The following is a 19606-nucleotide window of genomic DNA, read 5'->3' as shown; positions in this document are numbered from 1 at the left end:
CATTTGCTTATGCACCTACTTGGTCCTCAGCGATTGAGTCAGGACAGGCTGGTGTGCTTCTTCCATGTGGGTTTTGTTGTTTCTCAGCTAGATGACTGCTTGTTTATCTTCAGGCCTTTAAAACTTCAGATGCTATATCTTTTGATACCCAGGTACCATCAGCTTTCTTCACCACATTTGCTTGTGCACTCATTGTCTTCAGTGATTGTGCCAAGAAGGTGAGCATCTCAGACTGCTGCATTGTTAGGACAAATTGTTCTTGTATTGAGAGAGTACTTGAGCAGGGGCCCACCGTCCATCTGTTTTCTTAATACTAAACCTATAAATATATGTACATAGATCTATTTCCCTCTCATCGTATGTAAATATGTTTACATCTATATATGCCTGTATTTAAATCTCTATGACTACCCTTTGACTCCTAGTTCTTTCCTCTATTTCTTTACACTTTCCCCATGTCCCACTATCATGTTCAGCCTTCATTTGGGTTTTAGGAATTCCTCTCGGTTACATAGCTCTTGATCCAGCCCTGCCAGACCTCCCACACCCTCCTTGTCACTGATTTTGGATCACTTGTAGTTCCCTTGTCCCTAGATTTGTTAACACCCACTTCCTTTCCCCCCACTCCCCTATTCCACGTTCCCCCGGAACTGTCATCCCGTTGTTCTCTCTTCTGGCTTGTGTATCCCGCCTGCCCCTTCCAGGTAGACATGCTAAGTACCATCACAAGATGCAGTCTTTCATTTTCCTCACAGGCCTCTTCACCTTCACTAGGAAAAGTTGGGTCATATGCGTATGGAAGGTGTTTAATAAGCCTCTCTCTACTCCTGGTGCTGAGTTCTCCTTTATATAATCCAGCTTCTCAGTTTGCTCAGCATACAGGTTGAATAAGCATGGGGAAAGGATACAACCTTGAAGCACACCTTTTATGATTTTAAAACATACAGTATCCTCTTGTTCTGTTTGAATGACTGCCTTCTGCCATACGTGCCTTCTGTATGGGCATAATTAAGTATTTTGTAATTCCCATTCTTCACAATGTTATCTATAATTTGTTCTGATCCATAGAGTCAAATGTCTTTTTTTTTTACATTTTGTTGGGAGCTCTTACAGATATTATTATAATCCATAGTTCCATTAGATTAGGCATAGTTGCACAATTGTTGCCATCATCATTTACAATCCATTTTCTTTTTTCTTGGAATCCTTGATGTCAGCACCTCTTTATTCCCTCCCTCCCTTCTCCTACCACCCTCACGAACCCTTCATAAATTGTATACTATTGTTGTTTTTGTTTTGCCATAACTTACATCATCCAATGAATCCATTCACTATCAGACCTGGTTGGGGGATAGTCACAAAAGTCAGCAGTTAGACCCAGAACTATTTATATGTTTGTGTGGGGTTTTTTTTTTCCTGATTGAGATTTTTATGTTGCATATTCTTGCTCTGTTTCTTAGCTGTTCGAAATTAGAAGACTTGCCTGCGGAGCAATGGAACCATGCCACTGTTCGCAATGCCTTAAAGGAACTGCTCAAAGAGATGAACCAGAGCACATTAGCCAAAGAATGCCCTCTCTCCCAGGTCAGTGTCTCCAGTCATGGTCCTAAGAAATACAGGCTCCGGTGCACTATCTCATAGGAGTGGGTGGGGGTGGGGGGGCTGTTTGGACAGCGGTCTTTCTCTTTCATTTTTCGAGTTGCCCGGTATTCTAGGAGGTGATGGTGATGCTTCATGTTAGAGAGGAGGCATTGCCACTTGTTTAGAGCTTTGTTGTATTGGGGATATAGTAAAACATTTTTCATGCAGAATCATAAACTTCCCAGATTTGCCACAGGAGGCATAGGTATCAGTGTTTATCAATCAAGAAATTGAGGCTCAGAGAAGCACTAAAATTACCTGCCTACGGTTGCTCAGCTGGTTAAGAATAGAAGGTTGAGAGTCTCATCCAAACCTCTCATCCCTGTGTTCTCCTGGAATGCATTGAATCCCTCTGTCTGTGGAGCATGTCAGCCGGGCAAAGACTGTTTTTCTATGATTTACTGAGACTTTTTTTATGTCTGGCGGACAGAGCTGATCTTTATATCATATATACTTGTGGAGATTTGGGAGCTAATTCCCCACAACAAACTGTACCAGGACCAAAAGTGACATTCATCTTTTTAGTAAACCAACTGAATACAAAGGAAAGCCCTGAAAAAGAAGGTTGGGCCAATCACAGGCTTGGTAGAGCAAAAGGCTAGCCCTGTCCATCTTTGTCCATGGGCTAAGGCCCCATTTTATCTAGGGAGGTAAAATTTCTCCTGTGGCAGATTGGAACTGCCGTACAAATGAACTCAGTTTGGCATTGTCTGAAGCCATGAATGGAAATCCATCTTTGGTGTGAGTTACTACACTTGATTTAAGACAGCGAGTTAATTACTTGTTTGTCAAGTTCAAAGGAGGGTGAGCCATAGCAACCTGAGGCGCCATTAGCTATGTCCCAAGGGCATGCAGTCTCTGGGGAAGCATGGAGAATAAAGGTTGCGCGCATGTATTCTAGTTGGATAGACCTGGATTCCTGTCCTGACTTACAAACCTTTGTAACCTTGTTCATATAAACCCAGTTCTTTATAGGTACAAACAGGACAGTAATAGTCGTAAGTCATATACCAGTTGCCATACAGTCAATTTGGCTCATGGTGAGCTCGTGGGTGTTAAAGCAGAGAACTGTGCTTCATAGACATTTCACTGGCTTTCCAAGGTGTGTCCAGGTGGATTTGCACCACCAATCTTAGAGTTGTCAGCTGAGTACATTAACCATTTGGACCATCCAGGGACTCCCCTTAAGTCGTATGACAAAGACTAAATGGGGTGATATGCATAAAATGCTTGGCCCAGGGTCTGGTATGCCATACAACCCCACAAAAAACATCCGCTATCATTGGGGAGATGCCATTGTTAGGGTGTACTCAGTAGCTTGTGTGTGCATTTGTGTCTTGCAGAGGACAGTATTTTGAAATTTGAATGCTCTGAGACAAAGCACACAACTAGTATTTTGTCTCTAAAAACTGAGAAGGCATGCACCTGGGTAGTGGGACATGAGATGAAAGAGGGGGATCGATATTTCTTTCTTCTTCTTTTTTATAATCCTCTACTGTTTATTTCCTGTTTCACTAAATCCCCATTTACAGATTAATATTTTTTAACATCAGTTTTTACCTGGTCTTGTGATTTGGGGTCTCATACTACCCACCTGGATGTAGGTGCTAAAACCTTGATGTGAGAATTTGGATTTATCCCAATGCAAATGCTTAGGAAGTTAAAAAAACAAATACTTTGATTATTCTTATAACAGACAGGGACAGGATAAAGAACATGCTTAAAGCAAACTTTCAATCATTTCTCCTCACTTTTATAATTAATCATAATGGATTTTTTCTTAGAATCCCATGGAAGTCAAACAGACTTTTCATGGAAGGGGACAAGCTCCCAACTTAACATCACAAATTCAGATTTCATTCTGGGCTTTTGCGGCTTTGGTGCAGATGAACGTGTCCTCATTGTCATATCTGTTTGTGGCTACGAAAGACACTTGAGTGGTGGCACAAACCAGCATGCGCCAGGACCTGGGAGCCCCAAGGTCTAATTTCAATTATTTTATGTTAAATATGTGATCTGGCCACTTCTCAGGGCTCTGTTAAACTCTCTTATAAACTGGGCATGATCTCATCTGCATCTTTCACAGCATTTGAAAAAGTGCCCTGAGATTCAAATGAGATGATCTTGCCCCTCCAAAAAACCATCCAAACAAACAAACAAAATAAATAAACTCCTTCTCTTCTCTCTTCTTTTCCACTCCTAGTTGCCTAAAAATCCTCTTGTTTGTCACTCTCTTGTTTGATCTTGTGATTCCACTGCCTATGTATCTGGAATCATTCTCTCTCTGCCACTGCCTCATTTTAACTGGCATCGATTTTCATCTGAAATCATTCAACTCTTCTTCCCTCATGACGTACGTATCTGCCACCATATGATTCACGCTTAGGAATATGGTACCTTTTCTTTATCTACGGAGCACCGGTGACTCCTCGCCCTTGGTCCCCACTGCAATAGCAATCCAGACTCCATGGCAGGGCCTCTGAGAGTCTTCAAGATGCCAGTCTTCTTTCCCACTACCGCCACCTTCCTTCACCGCCCTGGTTTGGTTAGATGCCTGCAGACATTACTCAATGAAGAGACATTTAACTGAGCCCGTTGCTATCAGTTTACTTTTGATTCCTATCATCCCAATGTAGGGCTTCTGATTTATAGAATCTTTACTGGAGCATATAGCCTCATCTTTCTCCCATGGAGCAGCTAGAGAATTTGAACCTCCAGCCTCGCAGTTAGCTGCCCAATGCTTACCCAACAGTAATACCAGGACTTATTTCTTACATTTAGGAAGGCTTGAAATGAATTCTGGATGCTAGTTCTAGAGGTAGATACTCTCTCTTTCTCTCTCTTTCATTCTGTCTCTCCTTCCCTTTCTCCCTCCCAGTCTCCACCTTCCTTCTTCCTTGTTCCTTTTGTGCCTGGTTCCGTGGGAATCTTTGTGTGATCTGACGTTTGTCTTCCCCTATTTCTGCTCGCTTGTCTCTGTGTCTAGTTTATCCTTTCTATATCTTGAAGGTGATTGGTTTAAAACACGCCCGACACTGATAACACCCATTACCTTAATAAAGAAAAGTCTGTTCCTAAATGGAGTTACAGCCGCAAGTACAGGGGTTAGGACCCTTAACACCTATTTTAGAAGGACACAATTCAATCCATGACACCCGTTACAAGTGCTCTTCGCAACTCCAGCATGTTTACAAGTCGCAGCTCAACACAGTAATTTGGTGGTTGATGCCCAACTCATTTCAGTCAAACAGAATCTCAGTTCTGTTTAGGATTTGGGGGAAATCTGATGTAGGCTTCTGGCATTGCTTTCTGCTTATGAAAAGTAGCTCTGAAGTAGACCTTCTTGACTAGTATAGACATGTGATGTGAGTCCCGACATTACATTTTTCTTACAGCTTTTACCCTTGCTCTTAACCCATCATCCCAAGACATTTCATATCATTCACTTAGCAACACTAGCCCGTCCTGCGCCGTCCTCACATGGTTGTGATATTTGAGCCCATTGTTGCAGCCGCGGTGTCAGTCCTTGTTGAGACTCCTCTTGTTCACTGCCCCTCTCCCTTACCAAGCATGCTGTCTTTGTCCAGGGACTGGCCTCGCCTAATAACATGTCTACAGTATGCTCCTTCTAAGGAATGTTCTGGTTTTACTCCTGTCAAGACAGATTTGCTTATTCTTTTGGCAGTCCACGATACCTCCAAGATTCTTCTCCAGCACCACAATACAAACGCATTGCTTCTCCTTCAGGCTTCCATATTTAATGTCCACCTTTCACATGCAGAGAGGCGGATTGAAAACATCTGGCCTTGGGTCAAGCGTACTTTCGTCCTCCAAGTAAAGTCCTTGATTTTCAACACTATACAGAGGTATTATGCAGCACATTACCCAGTGCGATGTGCTCCTCGATCTTTTGACTGCTGCCTCCAGCACTGATTGTGGACCTGAAGAAGATTTAACTCCTTGACAACATCAATAGTCTCTTTTTTTATCCTAATATTACCTATTGTTCCAGTTGTAAGGAGTTTTGTTTTAGTTACATTGAGTTGTAACCCAAAGTGAAGCCTGCAATCTTTGATCTTCATCAGCACGCGTTTCAAATTCTCATCACTTAAAGCAAGCAAGGTCATGGCACCTGCATTCCGCAGGTTGTTGATGAGCCTTCCTCCAATCCTGATGCCACAGTCTTCTTCATCTAATCCAGCTGCTCTGGTGATTTGCTCAGGATACAGATTGGATAAGTACGGTCATACCTTTCTGGGTTTTAAGCCAGGCAGTGCTGTATTGCAGCGTGGAGGTAGGGTCACCTCTTTTCAGGATTGTCTTAGAACTGATAGAACTTTTTTCCCCCCAGAGTTCAGTTGATTCAATGTGAAAAAGAATGCATTTTTTTGTCTTAAAATCAAGATGAGTCAGTCATGTAACTGCATATCGGCATAAATTATTGGAGTTTCATTTAAGGGTCAGGAACTTTGCACTGACTAAGGAAACACTGGTGCGGAGAAAAACCTAACTTTGAATCTAGGTACAAGTGAGTTATCCAACGCTCCTTACCTTAAGGGAGAAAACTAAACTTTCCTGTTTTTAAAAGAACTCTTCCTTATTACTCCCAAGACAAACTGTATAAGGTATTTCCTCACTCAAGTTCAATAATCACATTAAAGTCACATTAAAAGACCTATACATGAAGAATACATTATTTTTTTCTTGACCATTCCAAAGAGCAGCTTTGAGGCCAGCAGGAAAGAGTAGGGCGGGGAGTCCGTACATGAGCATCAAGTGTAGCCTGAGGCACATATATTTAAAGCAAGGGGAAGTGATGTTTTAGTTAGTCTCTGTCTGGACAGATGTCTGAGAAGTATAGGTTTTGTTTGTGTGCCTGTGTGTTTATTTTTACTCCACCTTTAAATATGTGATGACATGCTACCTGACAACCTCTCTCTCTACCTCCCCCACCCTGTCTCTTCAAGCTTCTTACCTGCGCCCTACCGACTGTCCCAAGCATCTTCATTTACTACACCTCAGGCCCAACTCTCTCTCCCATAACACATGATCTCTTTACCTGGTGTGGGATGAAAGCACTGTGGACACGTCTTTCTGTGGCTTATGCATTCTTACGTGAGGAGGAGTTGAAAAGATCCAAGTTTTCTTCTTGGCTGTGGGCTAGGTGTCCACAGTCCTTAGTGTTCTGATCCATGAAAATGCATGGAGCTCATAGTACCTGCCGTATCTCTATTATAGGGTGTTGTGGGGATCAAAAGGGATGATTAAAGAGACGGCTTTGTTAAGTGAAAGCTGCAGGGAAGTTACCACTAATTTGGAAGTGTTGGGCCCTCTCAGTGTGAGCCTATCCCATACCCATGCTCTCTGTGACCCTAGATCGGCTTTTAGAATGAGTATAGAGCAGCTCTGCCCATGGTTCTAGTAGGGGTTTTAGCGCTAAACACTTGAGGGATAAAATGACTGGTTAAAAAGTTAGTCAACTGCAAAGCTATTACTAGGTATCTGGCATGAGTTGATAACAGACTGCCTGCCCATTTGGGGATCATTAAAAGACCTATCTGTACTATTCCACAGTAATCGGGCTGTGAAATCAAAAAGCTAGTAGGGTCAGCAGAACTATCCCCCCCCACACACAAAACGCCCCCCCCACCCAATGGATCATGTGTTCATCTACTGACAACTGACTCATGAACTCAAGTTGCAAGAGATTCACATGTGACAGCTTGAAGGTAATGCCTAACCAGGTGGTTGTGATGATCAGACGAAAGCATTGCCTGGTCGAAGGAGAACTGCCATTGGCTGACCTCACATCCTGTTTCGGGCCTTTTACACAAATGAGCTGCGTGACTCCTCACTGACATCCAGTTTCACAGATGGGGGTGCTGCAGCTCAGACAAGCCAGTCATTCATCAGCTGTGCAGGAGAAAAAAAAATCCCAACCAAACTCCTTGCCATCCTTCCCACTCATGGCAGCCCTAGGGGACGGAGCAGAGCTCCCCTGTGGGATCCCCAGACTGTAACTCTATGGGTGTGGAGAGCCGCATCTGCTTCCCACTGAGCGGCTGTTGACTTTTTTTTTTCAAGCTACGTTTTTATTTATTTTACAAAAATACCTTATCACCTTCAAAGTACTCTCCAGTACACTGAATATATTTGTCAAATCTGCGATACCATCCTTTGAAACATTTTTCAAACTCATCCCTCATTTTTTTCTTCATCACTTCTTTTTTTTTTAATCAATTTATTGGGGCTCATAAAATTCATCACAATACATAGATCAATTGTGTAGAGCACATCTATACATTTGTTGCCCTCATCTTTTAACTGCTGACCTTGCACTTAGCACCCCAGTGCAGGGAAGGGCTTGAGTGTGCAGTCTCTTCATACTTCAAAGACCAGGAGAAGGATTTTCTCTTTCCATTAGAATAGTAAAAGTTACCATTCAGTAGCTCAGAAATGGGAAGGGAAAGGAATAGGAAGACTGCCTAGTGACATTAAGAGACTTTTTCATCACAAAGTAGTTTCTCCAGATGAGCAGCATGCCACAGAAAACAAACACATCAACCCCCCTACACACACACACACACACACACACACACACACACACACACACACACAATCAAGTTATTTCTGACTCTTGGCAACCTCCCGAGTGCATGTCCCAGCGCCGAGTGAAAGGACTGCGAGAGGAGCCGAGAAGGTGCACATTGCCCGTGGACTGCACCTTGCTCTCTCCCCTCTGTCGTCGTGGGAAGGGCAGCAGAGGCTGCCCATTTCTCCCCCATCTGTCGGCCACTGACAGGCCACGTAATCATTCCCCTAGGTTTGAAAAGGCACTGTTTTCATAGTGTGAGTGTATAGTGTATCTGCAGCTTACATACTCTTAGTATAAGGTTGATGCGCAAACATAAATCCCACTAGGCCAACGGGAATATGGGGAAGGATATCCAAGCATTTTTTCTTTTTTTTTTGCAGGGGGGTTGAGGATGCTTGGATCTTTGGCTTTCCAAGTATAACATAAAAATCATTTTATCCTTTGTTGATGATTTTGTGCTTTCTTATTAACTTTGCCTTTTCAAATATCACTTTCATGTCTAGGTGGCAAAATGTTGTGGACTATAAATATACAGAATCCTTTATTTTGTCTCCCTCCCCTCCTATAATTAAAAACAAACAAACCTTCACATTTAAAATTTTATGATTAATGAAAAAGAAGTAAAAATATTTCCAAAAAGTTTCTATCATTGAGGGGACATATTAAGCACTGTAATTTATCTTTATATTATTATTTGTAGTAAAACTTGTCATCAAATTGCTTAACCTGCAGTCACCTACTGAGTGGTTTTGATGACTGTGTCTACATTTTTAAGGGGGGCTGCGTGATTGCTTGTTATCTGTGTGCCCTGCCCTTCCTGCCTTACCACCTCACTCACATGTACTGCTGTGCGCTTGGTAGATGCAAAGTCATTTTAATATCAGCCTCAGTAAAATATAGCTCCTCCATTTATATGTTAAAACAACAACACAAAACTTCTGATTATTTATATTCATATTTTATATAGGTACTCAAGTATTGGTTGCATTATGTCTTGAAAATGTAGACTCAGATCATGTTTGCTTCTCAAAAATATTCTAAAAAAATAAAAATTAAAAACAAAAAGGATTCTAAAAGTTTGTCTGTTGATTATAATGATTGGGAAACATAAAACAAGAACAACAAAGCCCCATATGCATGTTTTTTAAAGCAAGGAATGAAATTAGATCTTTGTTTGATGTAGTGGTAGGTAGTTGGAGTTTTAATCATTACTCATGCCATTTTACATCAAATATATCTCATCAGGTTACTGTTGATTTTAAAGTGCATCCTGATTTCAGTGACATTAAAAGGGTTTTAAAAATGTGGCTTAAGGATAAATGAGCAATTGGTAAATACAAGTTCGTTCTCTGTGCCCGAGGACCTCTGTTGATTTCTAGAATGAAAGTCAGCACACTGTTGTCAGTCACTTTCAACAGGGCATCTAATTTATTAAGTTTTGTTGCTTAAAAACTGAGCACTTACCAGAAGACGGCCTGTTAGTGTGTGTCCAGGGCGAGGCTGAATGGTTCAGAATTAGGCCATGGGGACAGGACAGTCTGATTTAGGAGCTGAGAATGTTCATGTTACTTTGAACCTAGAAATAATAAGACATGACATGGCTTCTTATCTAAAGTATACCCAAGGTGTACCTTTCCTGTTTTTAAAGCTCTCTGATGGCAGTTCTTATCAGTAGAAGTATTTCGAGGGTCAACTAAGCATCAAGTCCTGCAGGGAATTAAAAGATAAATAACAAGGTGCCGCAAGCTTAAATAAACATTTTCGATGTCTAAAGATTCTCATTTCTAGGAAATTGTCTTTATTTGTTAACTAATTTCTCAGTTTATAACTTAAGCCCATTTCTTTCCTTGCTCTGCAGTGATAGGGACTCATTAAAGTAAGCTGCGGAAGAGAATAACTGTGATTTTGTCTCTGCATAGTGAACTCCTCATTAAATAAGACATAGGAAGCGGATGCAAGTACAGGGGCTGGTGATCAAGCTGAGAGAAGCTCAGATAGTCTATTCATTTCCTTGCCCCTTTGACTAATTGACACTGGCATCTGGCAGTGTCGGTGAAGATGCCGCTGCGGGAAAGGTGACCTTGAGAGGCTGGAGAGCAGGAGGTGTAGGTCTTCTTGGTCCTGAGTGACGTGGCCACGTCACGTGGACAGCTCTAGCGTGCCCTTGAGCCACTCTCAGTTCACTCTGTGTCCTAGGCCGCTCTGCGGCATGAGGTTTTACTTTAACTCTGCCTTTCCAGAGGATAGCATTTATAGGAACAGCAGAGGCGACAAACACATTCCGCTTACTCACATACCTCACTGTGACTGGTACACTCTATTGTTAGGCTGCTTTCTTGTTCAAATTTTTATTAGTATGATACTTCAATTTGGCGTTTTCAAATTCATCCCTGTCCCTTTTCATCTGTGATGGTGCAGTGACTCAGATATTCCCCATTAGAACTGTGTTCACCACTAGGGAGAAGGGAAAAACTAAAAGAATCAGACCTTACTGTCCTCAAGGGTCTCCAGACTAGGAGAGAGAGAAAAGCTTGGCCCGGGGAGGGAGGGAGCCCAGCTAATCAGGCGGCAGTCTGTGCAGAACCCTGCCTCAGGGAAGTTAGGGACCCACTGAGCCCTGGGGACCCATACTTTCAGGGATACATGCAGGTGATGGTGGCCCTGCTCTTAAAAGTGTTCTTGCTCAATTGCCATTTCGAGATCAGCAACTGGGGGAGGATGGCCATGCGCTATGTCAAACAGCCGAGGGCTTTCTGTGAATTGAATTAGGACTCCCCCTTGCCAGTATTGAGAAGCGATTAAACAAAGATAGGCTCATGGAAAGGAAAGCCTTTTCATTGGGAATCTCTGAAGGGCTGTCTGCTGGTATTTGAACCTCCTGGTGAATAGCTTGGCGTTGCCTTGATTTATTGTTCCTGCTCTATAATTTGGTAGAAATGTCATTTTGTGTTCTAAGATTTCTCTGAACTGCTCCATGTCTGGGGGACCACGTGTATATGTAGTTCTTATGTATTATTATATATTACATTTTGTATATGGTTATTATATACACACATACATTTAAAGGAAGATGTGATTACAAGGCATGCTATCAAATCTCACACAGGGTATTTGGAATTCTTGAGTTCTTTCTCTCTGTTTCTAGGCAGAATGTTCAGAAATAAAATACATATCTGAAACATACATGGATGATCCCAGTCAATTACATGTAAATGAACAAATATTGGCCTACACCTATCACATTGACTACCAACCGGTCTTTGCAGGTCCTTTAGTTCAAGGTGTGCGACTTTTTATGCTCGTCTTTCTGTGATCAGTCCCGTTGTGCTGTCCAGCTCCTTCCTTTGCCTGTCACCCCTCCCCATTACAAGCAGGTCAGCTAAAGGGGGAGCCAGGAGGGACAAGAAGGTGAAGAGTCTGGAGGAGTCATTTATTTAAGCACTCAGGAAGTTTGAGCTTTGGTTCATTTTTGGTTGAAATGCAGTACAAATGTTATGTTTAGTTTGCTCTGCTCTAAAATAGCACTGTTAATTTTTCATTTGGTGTATTTTCACACAAGTGCTAATCACACGTTTCTATAAATTATATTAATTTAACTTATTTCCCTAACTGTTGTTCTGCAGCGAGTAGCACGGATGTTCTCAGATTCTTGGCTGGGTAAGCTTGTTGCCTTTGGACTCAGAACAGAAACGTCTGAAAGGCATGATTTGTTGGAGCATCTGACCTCAACTGTTGCTCTGGTTACTGAATTGCAGCTCTTCTACTGTGCACCTCACCTGTATGTCCCCACCCCCTCCATCCCTGACAGTGGACTTTTTGGAGAAAGCACTGTGATCATTCAGTATTAAAATCCAGGTATTCATGTTGGATGCTAAGCAGGCTTGTTTGCAGGAGAGTCTAGAAGACAAAAGAGATGAATGTGGACTGTAGCGAGCCCATTCTTGGAGTACTCGTATTTTGGCAAAAAATAATAACGCTTTTATTTTCCCTTGCAGAGTATGATTTCATCCATTGTAAATAGCACATACTATGCCAATGTGTCAGCAACCAAGTGCCAGGAGTTTGGGAGATGGTATAAGAAGTACAAGAAGATTAAAGGTAAACAGAGCCTTTTGTTTTTAAAGTCAGTTTTCAGTTTCTTAGATGAATTACTAATACTTTAGGATTTATGCCAATTTTAGATTCAATTTATATAGTTTTGTACAAAGGTGGTATTCTTAATACTTCCATCGTGTGATACAAACTGGTTTCTTTAGCACAAACATTGTATCTCAGTGTAATAGAGGAAGTTTGTAGTTTTCACAAGAGATGCATGGGAAGAGCCACATCTTGAGAAATATTTTGAAATGGCTTATTCCAGAAAGGTATGTCTATTTTAAAAACTTAGTCAAGAAGTCATTTTAATGAACATATTAATTTTGGTTAAATCCCCACTTGGAGTTTAAATACTAATAAGCCGGTGGGGATAGCTGTTGTGGATATCATAAAATGATTGGTCAGAAGTGGAGTTTTGATGCTATGCTTATGTTTATTTGAAGACCATGAGCCCTGTGGGCACAGTGGGCTATGAATTAGACTGCTAACCACAAGGTCAGCAGTTCGAAACTACCAGCCACTCCTCGGGAGAAAGATGAAACGTTCTACTCCCATAAAGAGACTTAGTCTGGGAAACCCACAGCGTCAGTTCACTCCTGTCCTCTAGGTCAGAGCCAACCCGAAGGCAGTGAGTCTGGTTTTTTGATTTGTTGTATTGGAGGACCATTCCAGATCACGGTTGAAGCAAAGGCTATTGGCTGCAAATCTTTGCCTTCCACTTGCTGGCTGCGTGAGCTGGGGCACATTGTTTCACTTCACTGCACCTCAGTAACCAGAGAGGTGACAGCACACTGGTCTCGGTGTAGCTGTGTGTAGTTATGAGACCCAAGACTAGAACCCAAAGTGCAGCCTCTTCCTCCATCGTCACTGTAAGACAGTGGGCTTGGTGGTGAGGTTGGCTGTGGCATCAGCTTCGACTCACAGTGACTCTCGAGAACTGAGTAGAAACTGCCCTGTAGGATTTCGAAGACTGTAAATCTTTAAGAAAGACAACAGTCACTACTTTCTTCCACAAAACAGGTGGTGGGTTAGAACCATTGACCTTTTGGTTAGCATTCGGTCACTTTCAACACCGCACCACTGGGGCTGCTCTCTGAACATCGTGATAATAAGTAGTAGTGGGAATCCTGGAGCCCCCGTGGCACAGTGGTTAAAGTGCTCAGCTGCCAGCTGTCAAAGGTCAGCCGTTTGCGAACCCCAGCTGCTCCCCGGGAGAAAGATGCGCCCGTCTGCCGCCATCAAGATGTGAGAGCATCAAGATGTGAGAGCATCGTGGAATCAAGGAGGGAAGATGCAGTTAGGTTAAAATGTAACACCTATCGTTCGATCTCCATTTTGACCCAGTTTAAAGTCGTTTCAGTCTTTAATACAGTCTCCTTTCTTTTTTGATTGAGGTTTCCCCATGTTTTGTCCAGTCGTTGCTGTTGGATTGGGGGGTTGCCTGCTTCCTGTTTATGTGTTGTGTGACTTTAAGCATATGAAATGCAGGAGAGGTAGAGCTCTAGAGAGAGTCACTGGATCAATAAGTCCCTAGAGGCATAGACGGGAAGAGGCGGGGAACGGGAAGCAAACCAACAATGAAGATGAGAAGAAAATGTTCTGAAACGGATTGTGGTGATTCGTTTGCACAGATGTTCTTAATATGATTGAATAATTAAATCATATGATTTGTGAAGTATGTACCAATAAAACTCCTTTAAAAGAGGACGTACCATTTTGGAAACCTTATGGAGCAGTCAGCGTTGACTTGGCGTGGTGTGGTTTCTTTTTAGGTCAGTGATAGTTTTAGTAGTAACATATAAGGAGTTGGTTGGTCCTGAAAATAGTTTCTTAGGTAATGAACAGCATGCTCTTTACAGCACATATCAGCAATAGTCTACCTTTGCAAGTATGTCAATATTTGAAAATGTCTTTTGCTCTCACCTCAGTTCAGATAAATCCCAGTAGCATCACAGGGTTATAAGGACTTTTTTTTTTTTTTGGTGCTGGGATAGGTCCATGTGTAAGGATCCTGCTGGGCCTATTCTGCATGATCATAACGTCATCCATTGTGCTATGTTATTGGTGTGCACAGTCTTGCTGACAGCTCACTGCCCCCAGCCGAGGGCTGAACAACAGTTTTGGTGTAGGTGGAAGGAAAGGTTGCATTTATTTATTTAACTACCTGCAGATTTCCTTTGGTGTGTCCAAATAATGCTTGTTGGCTGGTGAGTGAGTGGAAGCTTGCTGACAAGGTTACCTTTTGACGAAACGAGCTTTCCATGCACATTTCTGATTACAAAAGGAATGAGCACATTTGATACTAGTGACACAAGTTATGGAAACCCTATAGGACAGAGATGAATTGCCCTGTACGGTTGCCAAGGCTGTAAATCCTTAAACTAGCAGAGTGCCATGTTTTTCTCACATGGCGTGGCTGATAGGTTTGAACCACTGACCTTTTGGGTAGCACCTGAGGATTTAACTTCCTTAGCTGTTGCACTGCCAAGGAAAACCTTTTTCTTTCTTTCTTTCTTTTTAAAAAAAATTTTTAGCACCGAAAATTGAATTCAGATCCATTCCTTTCCAATGCAGTCTAAATTCTTAGGGCCCCAGGGTCTGGTTTGGATATTGCACTTACAGTATTATTAGTGTTCTCCCATGTAAAGGATTAGATAAATAGCTCCTTTTCATGATAAAACACGATTGTATGGTTCAGAAGTGTTCCCTCCACATTTTTGCTTTGTTTTGTTTTTTAAATAGGACTGCTAAGGTGTTGGAACATAACCTCTGTGGCTAACAATCAGAAACATCCCACAGCTTCAAGGTCATTTGTTAGATCCCACTTGCTTTCTGGTATAAGAGAAAGGAAGAGAGTGACCTCTTTAATAAGCTGGAGTGTTCAGAAAGAATTCGGATACAGAAAGCCTGTGAGCCTTCTTTGTCGGGTTCTCAGAACTGCCTCTCCAGCACCTGTGTGCCAGCCAGTGTGCGTGCCAGCCAGTGTGCGTGCGTGCGTGCGTGCGTGCGTGCGTGTGCTGTGTCTACATATGCATTAGCACCCATGTTTTCTGCTTTCTCTCTCAAAGATGCAGTTCCTCAAGCTAGGCTTCTTCTTCTTTTTTGGCCCCCTCCAAGGTAGTAAATGCACAGTTAAATCACTTAAGTGCTGTAGAAGTAGACTGAGACCTTGATTTCACTGAGGAGGTCAAGGATCCACACCTGAAAGGGCTGCCAGACAGTGGGTACATAAGCTATTCAAAGACAGGGAGCTCATTGTTGCTGCTTTAAAGTATGTGTGTGCACGTGTGTGCGTGTGTGGGGGTGTGTGTGTCAGTAGGAGGAGAAAAGGGAAGGTTAAGGTACGTGTGAAGTAAACACAAGCTGCCGTCAAACAGTTCAAGTGGTGTTGATTCATCAAGCAAGGGAGTGGGAGGGAAAACAAAGAATTCATGACAGGTATGATCGTGCATAGAAAACAAACACCCAGAGGGGTGTGTTTTATTAACTTTCGACCCTCAGAAAAACAGACAGTGTTGGGCCTATCCAGGCACACTTCACTTGATGAGACTTTTGTTGTTGTTGTTGCTGTGATTAGATGTTGCTATGGAATTTCCTATCTAATAGGACACATTTCTCATGGGCAGGTCATGATTTCGTTCACAAAATTTCTTTTCGTGTCCATCCATTTTTAAAATAAAGGGGGAAAAAAAGTAGTAAGGAATTGCTGGAGGGTCCCTGGATGGCACAAAAGATCAAACAGCTCAACCACTGGCTGAAAGGTTGGGGGTTTGGCCTATTGAGTCAGAGTTGACTTGATGGTGGGGGTGGGGTGGGGGGTGGGGTTGGCTTTTGAGCGAACACCCCGGAAGAAAGGTCTGGCAACTTTCTGAGATGTTATCACCTTGAAAACTCGGTGGAGCAGTTACATTCTATGCACGTGGGGCTGCTATGAGTTGGGATTGGCTCTATGGCAACTTACAATGGCAATCGAAATGAATTGCAAATCTGCACATCAGTGGTAGCAGAGCCAGGTCTCTGTCTTGGCTCTCTTCTTGAGAACCATGTCCCTGTTTGCCTTCCCACACCTTCTGTCCACCCCAACATCACCAGTGTACATGTATTGTGACTGTTACTCGCCCTAGAAGAAAACCTCAAGCTCACTTACTGATGTCCCAAACTAAATGCAGGCTCCATTGTTAAATATGTTTTGCATTATCTGCTAATGTCTGTTTTAATAAAACAGTGGGAACTAAATGGTTACTTCTTAATCAAAACCATGATTTCCTAAACATAAGCTATGGGAATCTGTTACAAATTGCCACATATAGAAAGAACTCCTAGGTCAATTTTTTTTCCTTTTCTCATAGAAATAAATAAACTGAAATAATTATGTATTCTGAAAGATCAAAGTAAATATGACTAAAACCTGGCAAAAATAAAAATCTACTGGAAGGAAGAAAAAAGTGAGATCAGATTGCAAATTCTATAGTTAATGCTTAAATAAATATGAGAAAAATGAACAATCAATAATTTGATATCATTGAAAACAGATGTAAAAACTATATACAAATGGAAAGGTCTAAATTTTGAAGTAAACATTTTAATGTGCATTTTTTGACTTTGTTGTTATTATAGCTAAACTATTTACACTTATTCTTGAAAAAGTCCAAAGTAGGCTTGGCTCAGCACGTTCACTTTATTTTCCCTCCTGATCATAGCAAAGCACATTCTGTTTACCTTTATTCTTTCATTTCAAAGACAATCCTGGTTGACACAGACATATTTGAGTTAACATTTGCGTTAACTCAGGGTAGGTAGGGAAACGGCATGTGTATACTCTTGTTTTAAGACCCAGAACCATGAACCTGCTTCCCAGGGGTTTTTGATATTGAAGCAAATGGAGTGGGTGGATGGGGAAGTTTAGACAGCACTTTGTTATTGCTGTTCATCTCGTGCTTCTGGTCTAGGTTTTTCAATGTAGAGCACAGAAGCTCCCAACAGCAAGGAAAACATGAACGTTCTATCTAAAAGCAAAAAGCAAAGCAGAACCAAACCAGTTGTCTAATGATTGAGAGTTTTAGCGTTGGACACCAGGATGACCACAGAAAGCAAACCTTGTTCGTGTGTTGCAAATTTCCTGCCCAGAAGCCTTTCTCGTGGGCTTTCTCTTCTAAGATAACAGATCTGCTCCATCCAGTTTTCATTATACATTTTAATGTTTCCTTTTTGTCTAATTCTTCTTTTATATGAACTCTACTTTGATGTACACTCGCCCCATCATTTTTATAAAAATAAATGGTAATCCTGAAGGTAATGCCCTCTAGCGATCTATATTTTCAAGAGGCCAGATTCGGAAAGCATTTTGACGAAGAAAGGTCTTGCACAGTTTAAATGTATCCAAATTAAAAATTATTAAGTTAAAGGCAAATAATTTTATATCTATAATGTTTTTCATCTGATACCTTATGCCAAATGAATTATCATATTTGGTCTGGTCAGCCCCAGGAATTTAATATGTCTCAAGGATTAAGGGATCATTGAAAGTTCACAAGGATACTGGTGAATGTCATAAACTTATTCATGTCATAAAATCATAGTTAGAATGAGTGCCCCCAAAAAATCAGTAAAAAAAAAAAAAAAAGAATGAGTGCCCCCAACCAAACCCTCTATTCTGGCCATAATGTAAAATTACCCTCATCAATTTCTTTTTCTCCATAATTGCTCAAGAACCCGCTGATTGCCAGTTGTCTTAATTTTATTTGTTTATTTGGACTTATTTTGCAAAATATTAAAAAAGCTGGGAGAAAAGAGAATTTTAAAACAAGTATTACAGTATAACTTCCTCAAGCCCACTTGATGCTAGCAATCAGTATTTTATCTGACCTTGTCTGATCTAGTCTTGCAAGATCAAACATCCAGGCCAGCAAGCAGACAGTAAACAAAGCCCGTGAAGGGTTTCGGTAAACACAAAGATTAGATGTTGAATGAAAATTAAACTCCTTGAACGAGTCCTCTGTACTAAAGTGGTTAAGTGGGTTGTGATTAAAAGAAATAAGTAATTATGATCATTATAGCTGAAATGATATAATGTTACCACATTTAAAGCACCTCTGGTACCCCAAAATGATTGTGTCATTTACAAAGTGGTGCCTCAGAGTTGAAGAGAGAAATCAGTGTTCCACGGATGGACCTGGTTCCAGAAGGCAGCCCTGCTTTGCCGTGGTGGTGCCGGTGGTCAGGACAATGCCTTTAATCAAGCCCCGTCCTCCTTCCTCCACTCTCACTTAGCCCTGATGAGGTAAAAGGAACTGACTTTGTCTGCCTAATTCTTTCAAGTCATGAACAAAAATGTGCTTTCAGCTTTGGATCTAAATGAAGGTGTGTTGTCAAGGAACTGCATCTGCTCTTTGTCTGTCTTGTACCTTGCTGAAAGTCATGCCAATAGCAAATTCTGTGAGATTTTGTAGAATACTGGATTCGTGGAAACCAAAACATCCGTTCCGCGGCCAACCATGCGTCCTTTCACTGGTCTTCAAACGCTTGGAATCCCTTGGTGTGGTTTCACGGAGGCACTTAGTAATAAGCGCTCATCAACCACCTTACCCTGCTTGGCCCTATGGTGGGAAACTTTATTGGTCGTGTCAGGAGGTGAAACGCTGGTGCTTAGGATATGCATTGGACACTTGACTCAGCTGTGGACTAATTCCTTGCTGTGGCTCATTTAAGCTCCTTCTAACTGTATCGGTAGTTCTAAATGCATTCATAGCTAGTTAAAGAAATAAAACAATTGCTTGCCAATAACATATATATGTATGTGTGTGTATATATATTTATATTTTAAAAATAAAAACTATATATATATATAGTTTTTATTTTTAAAATCATTTTATTAGGAGCTCATACATCTCTTTTTAAAAAAAATTATTGGGGTTCTTACATCTCTTCTCACATTCCATCCACTCATCCATCCATTGTGTAAGCACGTTTTTATTTTTAAAATCATTTTATTAGGGGCTCATACATCTCTTTTTAAAAAAAATTATTGGGGTTCTTACATCTCTTCTCACATTCCATCCACTCATCCATCCATTGTGTAAGCACATTTGTACGCTTATTGCCATCATCATTCTGAAAACATTTTCTTTCTGCTTGAACCCTTGGTATCAGCTCCTCATTTCCCCCCTCCCTCCCCCACCCTCCCTTGATAATTTATAAATTATTATTATTTTTTCATGTCTTACACTGCCCAATGTCTCCCTTCACCTACTTTTCTGTTGTCCAGCCCCCAGGGAG

The 19606-nt window shown here is 41.5% G+C and overlaps 1 protein-coding gene across 2 annotated transcripts in view; it reads left to right on the top strand.

Annotated features, from left to right (window-relative positions):
* SATB2 (SATB homeobox 2) overlaps nucleotides 1-19606 on the top strand; it is a 202055-nt gene that overhangs the window by 86130 nt on the left and 96319 nt on the right. For both annotated transcript variants that reach the window (XM_045297511.1, XM_004701523.2), the window contains exons 4-5: nucleotides 1461-1584; nucleotides 12232-12334. In XM_045297511.1, coding sequence (XP_045153446.1) covers nucleotides 1461-1584; nucleotides 12232-12334 — 227 coding nt within the window. The remainder of the gene's footprint in view (nucleotides 1-1460; nucleotides 1585-12231; nucleotides 12335-19606) is intronic.

This window comes from Echinops telfairi, unplaced genomic scaffold (genome assembly GCF_000313985.2).
Source record: "Echinops telfairi isolate 266 unplaced genomic scaffold, ASM31398v2 ScPeMD7_3;HRSCAF=10, whole genome shotgun sequence".
NCBI classification, from domain to species: Eukaryota; Metazoa; Chordata; class Mammalia; order Afrosoricida; family Tenrecidae; genus Echinops; species Echinops telfairi.
This window is presented reverse-complemented; position numbering and strand designations above follow the sequence as displayed.